The 9077-nt window shown below is 34.4% G+C and overlaps 1 protein-coding gene across 1 annotated transcript; it reads right to left on the bottom strand.

Moving 5' to 3' along the window:
- Positions 1-235: 235 nt before the first annotated feature.
- LOC119632941 lies at positions 236-2057 on the bottom strand. The gene is made up of 4 exons (XM_038026106.1): positions 1631-2057; positions 1334-1555; positions 713-908; positions 236-650 (listed from the first exon to the last, which is right to left on the bottom strand). The coding sequence occupies exons 1-4, from the start codon at positions 2055-2057 to the stop codon at positions 236-238; spliced, it is 1260 nt and encodes a 419-aa protein (XP_037882034.1).
- Positions 2058-9077: the final 7020 nt, after the last annotated feature.

Genomic DNA, 9077 nt, shown 5'->3' with positions numbered 1-9077 from the left:
ACCTTTATTTTTGGGACTTGCCAAAGTTTTGGACGAGAAAATTTCAATATTTTGATACAATGACAAAGAGAAAATAAATGGTTTGCGAGGTCTTGTCTTGTCTTCTGTCACATAAACCTTATGGTACATAAACAAGAAAACGAAGCATGTTCTTATTACATTCACACATGCAAACGTGTGTATGTACGTAACATTACGTAATTTACTTTACTACCATCAAAATAAATGGATTAATTTAAATCTCTTCTAATAAAAATAATAATTTGTCCCCGTTATCCTGTTTCACCATTCTCGGAATATCCTCCCAGAAGTGCACGCAGCCGAGTTTCCAATGCCTTAAACGATGCATTTGGACATCTACAGTGGCGCTTTGCTTTATTGTATGTTTTATTGTTGGGAAAATTTCATTCATTTTCGCCTCAATGCATTTATAAAACGCGCCTTTCGCCCGAAGTGGCTCATTTATTTCTTTATACACTTTCTGGGCTTTCCGATGATATAATCTCTGCGCTTCGTACGAACATGTCATTTTAGAGAAGACGTTCCCAAGCTGAGTTAAAGTGTGTGCCTGCAAAGTTTTAAAAGATTGTCTCACCGATATCTTTTCAGCCTGCGTCAACTCTTCAACGGCTTCTTTCAACTTTTGATAACTGAAACGTATTAGTCTTTAGTGCAAACTCGTTTATATGTGAAATATGTGATGTACGCTTACTGCATTAAAAGTATGCCTTTTAAATATTTGTAAATGCATAAATTTTTTTGCGACTGACGATCTTCATTAGGATTAACATAAGTAGATAAAAATTCCAATTGCTCCCAAGCATCCTCATACTTATTATCCGCCATTAGGCATTCAATTAGCATAGCAAGACCCTGAACAAAGAGTCCAAGGTGCTCTTCTATGCCCACTACAAAACAACGGTTTTAATCTATTTTACACTAATCAGAAAATTTAAGTCAATTTGTACCGCCCAAAAAAAAAAAAAAAAACAAAACAATCGGATAACTTACAAAGTAATCATTTTAGCAGTCCGTCTTTCGTCCATTGAAAATACTAAAGTTGCAAATAAGTTAAAGAATGAGATAAACTTGCCCGTAAATAGCTAAAAAAGAAAGGAATACCATATAGAAAAACTAAAAATGTGATGTATGTCCGAATTACATCAGCAATCTACGAACTGTAGAATATAGGGAATTGAAATTTAATTCCCCCTCTTTTTGCTTCCTTCGCCCCAGAAATCTTATCATGGATTTAAGTCAGATAGTTGTGAAAATTCGGTCCGAGCAATTTCTACTGATATTGTTTATTAAGTTTATTGCTCTATGTTCGTACCTAGCGCTATGCAGCTTATAACGGAACGGATTATTTTTTGGGCATCACTTGGATTCGTCGCTATGAGCTCATAACCCTCGTTAGCCAGCTTCGAGGATAAAGTTTTGCATATTTTCTCTTTCATCGGCAGTGTTTCATAGCCATCGTCAACGTGCCAAGGTTCATTTAGCGACATTTCCATTGCTCTGTTCAGGTGGTGAATAGCTTTCATCAAATCGTACTCTCAAAGAAGAAATATAAATTTATGTATATATAACCTTTGTTATCCCATTGAATAAATAATTTAAAACTACTTACCGTAAGTAAGTACGTACATACCGTAGTTATAGAAAATGCGACATTTTTCATAGTTGGTCTTGTACGATGTCGAAGGGACTTTCTCGCATAAATTTAATACGATCTTATAAATTTCAACTAGTAACCAACGATATCGGCGAACACTTTTCTCCAATAGCACAAGAGCTTCGCATGACTGTGCGAATATTATTGATTGATCTTTTTTTTGTATGTAAGCCAATTCGGCGGCTTTAAACTTATCGAACAAACCAAGAAGTAAATTGGGTTTCTCTTTTAAAGTATAATTGATAATAAGTCCATTCATTAGACGAATTTCTTGCGCTACTAGTTTTGAAAACATAGCGGCCATGTACAAGCAATTTATCTCAAATAGCTCTTCAATGAGAACGTCATAGATCGGGCCTTTTTTGCGTCGGACCTCGGACATGGGTATGTCGAGAGAAATGGTTGCGCGAATGGCTCGTCTATTTGCCAGGTTTGTTGGAAACGTTGGACAGAAAAGGCCTATTTTCATGGTCAAAATTTTAAAATATTTGTTTGCGAAAAATATTTAATACAAACATTTAAAATATAAAACATATAAAATATAAAAAAAATATATAAAAATGTATATAAAATTGTTTATAAAAAAAAAAAAAAAAAGATTGAAGAATATAAAACGTCTTCTATAAAGTTTAAAATCGAATTGAATTTCAAAATAGCATTTTGACAAAAGACAGAATTTCCTAGAGAATATTTTTCGAAAGGTGTCAGGTAAAAGACCATCAGGTGAAAGACCGACAGGTAAAAGAGTTTCCCCATTCCAATAATAAGTTTCTTTGCTCGTGGTTCCATGCGCTCTCCAAAAAGACTATTTAGGAGAAATGAGTAGCTGCCGGCAAGTTACAGCCTTTCATTTTGATCTCTTCAACTCTAACGTCAAAGCATTTTCAAATAGCAATGTGCTTGTGTTAGCTGGCAACTGCAAAAGCCCACAAGAAATTCTGCTAAGAAATTTTTGAAGACGACTAGGAATTCATTTTCTCTATCGTTTCGTAATAAAGTGTGAACTAAAGTGTAAAACCTCTGATTCTCTCTTCGACAGCTATCTTCTCTATTCTCTATAACGACATTTGGCATTTTCTACTTCAACGAACTTGTGCGAGGCATTCCAAGGACTCCTCTGGCAGCTATGGTAGAATAAAATTAATGCGATATCATCATAGCACAAGTGTTCATGCTAAACGTGAAACCATTTAAAAAATTTTAATAGAAACATTACATATTATTATTATGTTCATTGGGTTGCAAAGCAAGATTGCTGGTGTCTTGAACACGAAATTCGTTGTATTTTACTAACAGAAAATTCTTATTCTTATACTACTTGCTGGAAGAGAGCAATTGGAGAAACCCACTGCAGTAGAGATTTCATCATTAGTGATTCCTTTCCATTCGGCCAAAGCGTACTGAATGTTTCTTTTTGATAAGGAATTTATTTATTTATTTTTTATTTGTTTACTTGCTTAGTTATTTATGTGCATATTTGTTTATTTAAAGGAATTCAACTACCACAAATGAAAGCAAGGCAGACCATTACATGAGCCGTTTATTTTGAAAATGGGGCAAGTCCATTTTTTTCTAAATGTATTTCAATAAACTTAAAAATGATGGCAAGCACTAATAAATATATATATATATATATATATATTTTTAAAGTAAGTTTATTAACCGGTAGTGTTTATAATGTGCTAACTAAAAAAAAAAAAAAAAGGTATTTTTTATTACTAAACGGGCTTGGCTCACTTTCAAATCCAGTTCCAGTATCCTACAGCACTTCGTCTAAGATAATTCACGATTTATTGTCTCAAAAAAGTAGCTACATTTATATAGTTGTTTCCAAATTCAAGTCATCGATTGCTTGCAATCCCCGATACGGGGACGGACGGAGAGACGAGGTTAAACTGATTTAAGAAACCGTTCTAGATCGGAAGGTATATTAAGCGCTTCCGAGTTTTGAGAACATATGTCCAAGTTTACTATATCATGCCGCCCGAATGGTGTAAGATATGAAAACACTATCACTTGACTTTTTTTCGACTAATTTTTAAAAAAAAATTCTTAATATATATAAAACTTTCGAAATAAATTAAAATTATGAGTAAACCTGTATAAAAATAAACAAACGAACGGTTGGGAAAAAGAGAAAGGAAAACAGCAAGCAAGTACGCACGCTCACGCAGTGACACATTCACAAGCCAATGAATATAAAGCTATGGTTGCATGTAGAGAGAAAATATATCCTAGATCGCCGGAAATATGCAAAAGTTTGGCAACAGTTTGTTTGTCAGAAATTGAGGACATCATTTAAATTTGTATAGAGGATGGGAAATTAGTTATAAAGGTCGTAAATATATATTTGCAAGGGGTAAGCTTTGTTTATTGAGAATACCAATTCGCGCGGCAGGGAATGTTAATAAAAGCGGCGAATAAAATTTGCCTTAAAGTAAGTGTAACATAAAGTTATCCCTTTTTGAGATATTTTGCATCAGTTAAGCTTGCTCTAAGCAAAGACTTGAGAGATGACTTGAAGATGAAAATTAGATGTCAATAAAAGACATTGTCGCGACGAATTTAGTAACAATTGGATCAGAATGCAAAATAAAGTGCATGGAATAATTGATATCTTTAAGCAATTTTACAGAATATATTGTGAATTGTTTCATCTGAAATATTCGATTAAGCAAAATATATTCGCGTACCTTAAGCTTCCAACGAATCGTAGTATGATCTTCAAGATCAGACGGAGAAACTATGTAATCTTTCATACGAGCTCATAACACCTAAACACTCAATTATCATTTCGCTTTGCCGTGTCTTAAGCTTTGCACACACTTAACAGAATTTCGGCTTAGGCCGAAGAAGAGTAAAATAACGCAATAACGAGAAAGGATTTATATTAAGTTTTCACCGAATTTTTTAATACCCATCGCTAGCATGCACACGATATTTGATTGCAAGATAGGGCGAGAATCTTATCTATTCGCTCGATTACATACACGTTCTTCATTTTTTTTTTGATCATTATCGTTATTGCAATTTAAGAATGAACGACAAGAGTATTCAGACGAATCCATTCTGATCAAGTATATTTATATATATATATATACATAGATATATGTATGCGTTACAGAGATTCCGATACGCTATTTGCTTGCGTTTCAAATATTTGGCAAATCTGATATTACCCCCCGTGGTATAAAAAAACAAAAAAAAGTGAAAAGTGCAGTGACAGCGGAATATGATCTTGTGAGAAGATTGTCCTCCCACAGGTTTTAATGATAATCTCTTGAATTATGAGTTTTTAAATAAATTTTGGCATGCGTAACACAAAAAGGCAGAGTAAAACACCGACCATGACAACAGAGAGCAACTCATAAATTCTAAATGCAAAAAAAAGGAAAAAGTCCAACTCGTGCCTGAATAAAAAGTGCAATTTGATCGTTTGCAGACATTAAGTAAACGCAGAGCATGCATTTTGACTTTGACTAATGCTTTACAACAACTGAAGCGCCAAGTCACGACCTTTACACAACAGTAACAGTAACAGTAACAGTAAGTAAATATGATTGTGTGTAAAATAGTAAGAGGAAGGTAAGAGGAAGAAAACGAAAAAAAGCTGCTCAGGACTTATATCAAATAATAAAAAAAATGTTACTTACATTTTTATTCTCCTTTCATTCGTCGTCTTTCACTTTGCATTGTTGTTCGCTTTAAAGTTTCAATTTCTTGGTAGAATCAATTTAGTTTTTTTATAGATTTTGTTTGTTTCTTTAACTCCTTCAGTAGCAGTCTTGTGCCAGAAGTTCGTAAAATACTCCCACGATGGCAGGGCTGTTCTCTGCTTACTTACTGTTCTGCTCTACTATCGAACAACAAAATGTACGATAATGAGCGTAACTAATTGTTTGCCTTAAAGAAAAGGATTAGCCTGTCTGTTTCACCGTTTTGCCTCTGTCCCCTTCATGTTCGTATTGGACGCTAGTGTGTTTCTCAATGTTGCGCATACCTGTGAATTGCGTGACTTTGGCAAATCCATAATAATGCATTTAACTTTAGCTTTCAAGTGCTAAATTTTACACCCAACTGAGGTTAGTATGCGAGTAAGTGAATGCCTGCGAAACCCTCTGGCATTATATACATCGAACATTGTTCTGCAGCCAGATGGACGGATTGACAACCTACTTGTACCGCACAACAACAACAACAACAACAACAACAACAACAACAACAACAACAAGGACAATAAAGCAACAACAAAAGCAATAACCAAATAATTATGTAATTACTCAGGCGTACCGATATGATTGTCAAAGCCACAAAAACAAAAATGAGAAACTTGAAGAGATCAGGCGTGGGAACAATCAAAGCATATTACTTAAAAGATGATTCCCCCAAATCAGCAAATATAAAATGCATAAATAAAATAAAAAAAAAAAAAATTACTGAATTCAGGCGTAAGTAAATTCTATTCTTAACAGTCTTTACTTTTATTATTATTTTTTTTCTTTTTTTTCTATTATAACGGAAGTCCGTAGACAATATTACAGAGTCCTGTGTGCGTGCAAAGTAACGTGTCTAATAATGCGCATTAGTGTCGCGTACAGCTGCTGCTACCATAATAATATGCTATATATATATATATATATATATATATATATATGTATGTGTGTATAAGTTATATGTGTAAGTATGCGCGTAACTTGAGCGCCCACCTTGTTTACCGAAAACCAGCGCATAAACATACCTACATATGAATATATAAATACACATATACACATATGTATATATACGAAAGCATGCAACACATGCTGCCTACTGTTCCGACACACCGGTATTCACTGAACCACGTAAATCAACCGGTCTCTGAGGGTTTCTGACATAATAAAATTTCGCAAATTGTAGTAAACATTTGCAGCTATTTTCCCTTAATCTCAAGCCGGGGATTTCAACCCCTGCTGTTAATGTTATGAATTCAACGGCAGCAGCATCGCTAACGGTGTTAGAAACTATTACATCCACCCTTTCATCTGCTCATGGTAATCGAGAAGCTGTTTGATGGCACTGCCAGCAAATCAATGATCGAGCAAATGAAGAACAACATGCAATCAAGTCAGAATGAATAAAATGAAATTAAAATCCACTTTGAGCCTATTAAAACATACACATTTATGAGGCGTTTTTACAGCAGCTTTCTTGTTGGCTTTTGCTTTAGCCACCCGTCCATTTTCAGTCCCGTTCTGTGTCGTCAATTTAGAGCACAGTGACGTTCGCATACGTTGGACCAAAACACGGAAGTCGCGTTACATTGTTTTACTGATTATTGCGCATGTCGTTCAGATTAATTGACATCAAGTCAACGACATGTCAATCAAACTGTTATGCACCATTACCGTAGTATTTACATTTTTTCTCTTGAATTATCCTGCCAACGCGTTACGATATTTACGCTCTTCCCTACAATAAACCGCAACATCTCTCTTCAAAATATCATAAAGAAAAAGTAATTATAATTAAAACAATCAAAGGCAGTATATTGTAGCTAAATGGAAACAAACCTCTTCAAGGGAAACCTTTTCTTTGCTGACGATTACTTGCAAACTCATGGCTTGTTATACGTAATTTAATTGCAACGGAATATCTTATTGGTCAGAAACGTCGAAAAATGCATTTAACCGAATTAAGAGGAATAAAAGTACGAAAATTATATTCGGCTATGATCGAATTTTTTACATCCGAAAGTTCGACATTCTGCAATGTTGAGTAGACATAACCGACATCTTCTATCTTGGGAGAGTATTTCCATTAAATATATATGCGACTGTTTAACGCTTCATATGTTTCGCATACCTCATGAACGATATGAATAAAATTCAATTTTTTTTTTATTTTTTTTTTTATTTTTGAAAGCAGAGATGGTTTTTTTCCATTTCAACATTCATCTGTGTACGACAATCTCACATTGTTTTTATCAAATTTGTAATTTGATGACATAAATTTTGCGACCGCAAGGAGAGAGTGAGAAAAAAACATTCTTAAGGACATACGTCCCTAGATTTATTCAGCATTTTATACTGATCAAGAAATAATATATGAGTTTATGCAAATTAATTTCTGGGTGTTACAAACTATTTGACGAAATAAATATGCACACAATTTGTGTGTGTGTTGAATATATTTTCAATTTGCAACGAAAAAGAAACTGTGATCTTTCTTTACTTTCAACTCTGTTGATATGTGAACGAAACAAAGCAGTAGGGAGGGAGAACGGGAAAATATGCCGTGATTTACCAACAATTTTCTTTCCAAATTATTACGCTTTTAAGTCGTTAATTTCTGAAAAGATGGCATCTGGTGCTTACGTGGGTTCCCACGGATAAAACAAGCACAGCAGTCGGGTAAGGCCATCCTATACCATCACACCGTACATCAACCTACAACTAATCAGTCATATTTCCCGTAGAAATTGTTATATGGGAGAGGCCCCAAAAGGTAAAGGCTGTCGTGATCCAAGTTTCGCAAAAAGAGCCTAGCAATCAGAATTTCAAAATTTCTTAAGTGAATTTAAAGCATTCGATCTTCATTTTACATTGCATCGCTTCCTTGGTATACGAAACGTTTTCAAGTAAACTAATCCCGTCTTGTTGACAATCGTACAAGGTAAGGAACATCTTTACGTACGCCGCCTTTCCTACACAGTAGAGAGCATAATTTGTGGCGAACCCTTGTTTTAATTTAAGAGCCAACTTAAAACTGTAATTAAATAGCTGTACGATGGGAAAAAGGTAAAATGCCTCTTTTTGTTGTTAATTTTTAATGTAAAATGAGTGAGAGAGAAAGGATGACTGGCAAATCCAATTCATTCCTTCAAATGGAATTTTTGAAATTGAAATCATATTTTCATGTCTAAATCGAGCGCGGCGTCGACAAGGCGTATCATTTAATTTAATTTAATACTTCTCTAAGCTTATAATGAACAACTGGCAACTTAAACGGGCTCTTTATGCTAGTGCTGTACGGATAACGCACGTTAGACTTAGCTCATTCGGAAGTTAATGTTAGCCAAACTCAACTTTTGCGTATAGATTCGGCTTCCTAGTCCGCCTTAATGACTTACAACCGCAAACTAACTAACAAAGTTACTTTAAATATTTTAGCCTCCATAGCTAGGATTCCTAATAAAATAGTCCTTCTCTTTCATTTAACTGTTGAAAGCCTCTTTAAAATCGAAATGGAAATGAAATCAATATCTTACGGACTTATTGAAGTCAGAACAAATTACAAAAAGCCAATACTTTATTACTTGCTAATGGAATAAATGTTAACTTGTTAATTTTATCCTAGTTTTGTTTCTTTCACACAAAGGAAATCAATGTAATGAAACTGTATAGTCTGGCCGCAAGCAAAGTTC

This window comes from Glossina fuscipes, unplaced genomic scaffold, assembly GCF_014805625.2.
Source record: "Glossina fuscipes isolate IAEA_lab_2018 unplaced genomic scaffold, Yale_Gfus_2 2, whole genome shotgun sequence".
Lineage (NCBI taxonomy): Eukaryota > Metazoa > Arthropoda > Insecta > Diptera > Glossinidae > Glossina > Glossina fuscipes.
Note: the sequence above shows the minus strand (reverse complement) of the source record. Positions and strands in the feature narration are given on the sequence as shown.

Coding starts and splice junctions, on each gene's coding strand:
- LOC119632941 (XM_038026106.1), bottom strand. CDS start 2,057: ATGTCCGAGGTCCGACGCAAAAAAGGCCCGATCTATGACGTTCTCATT. Junction 1,556..1,630: donor TATGTACGTACTTACTTACG/GTAAGTAGTTTT, acceptor TTCTTCTTTGAG/AGTACGATTTGATGAAAGCT. Junction 651..712: donor AAAGGCATACTTTTAATGCA/GTAAGCGTACAT, acceptor AATACGTTTCAG/TTATCAAAAGTTGAAAGAAG.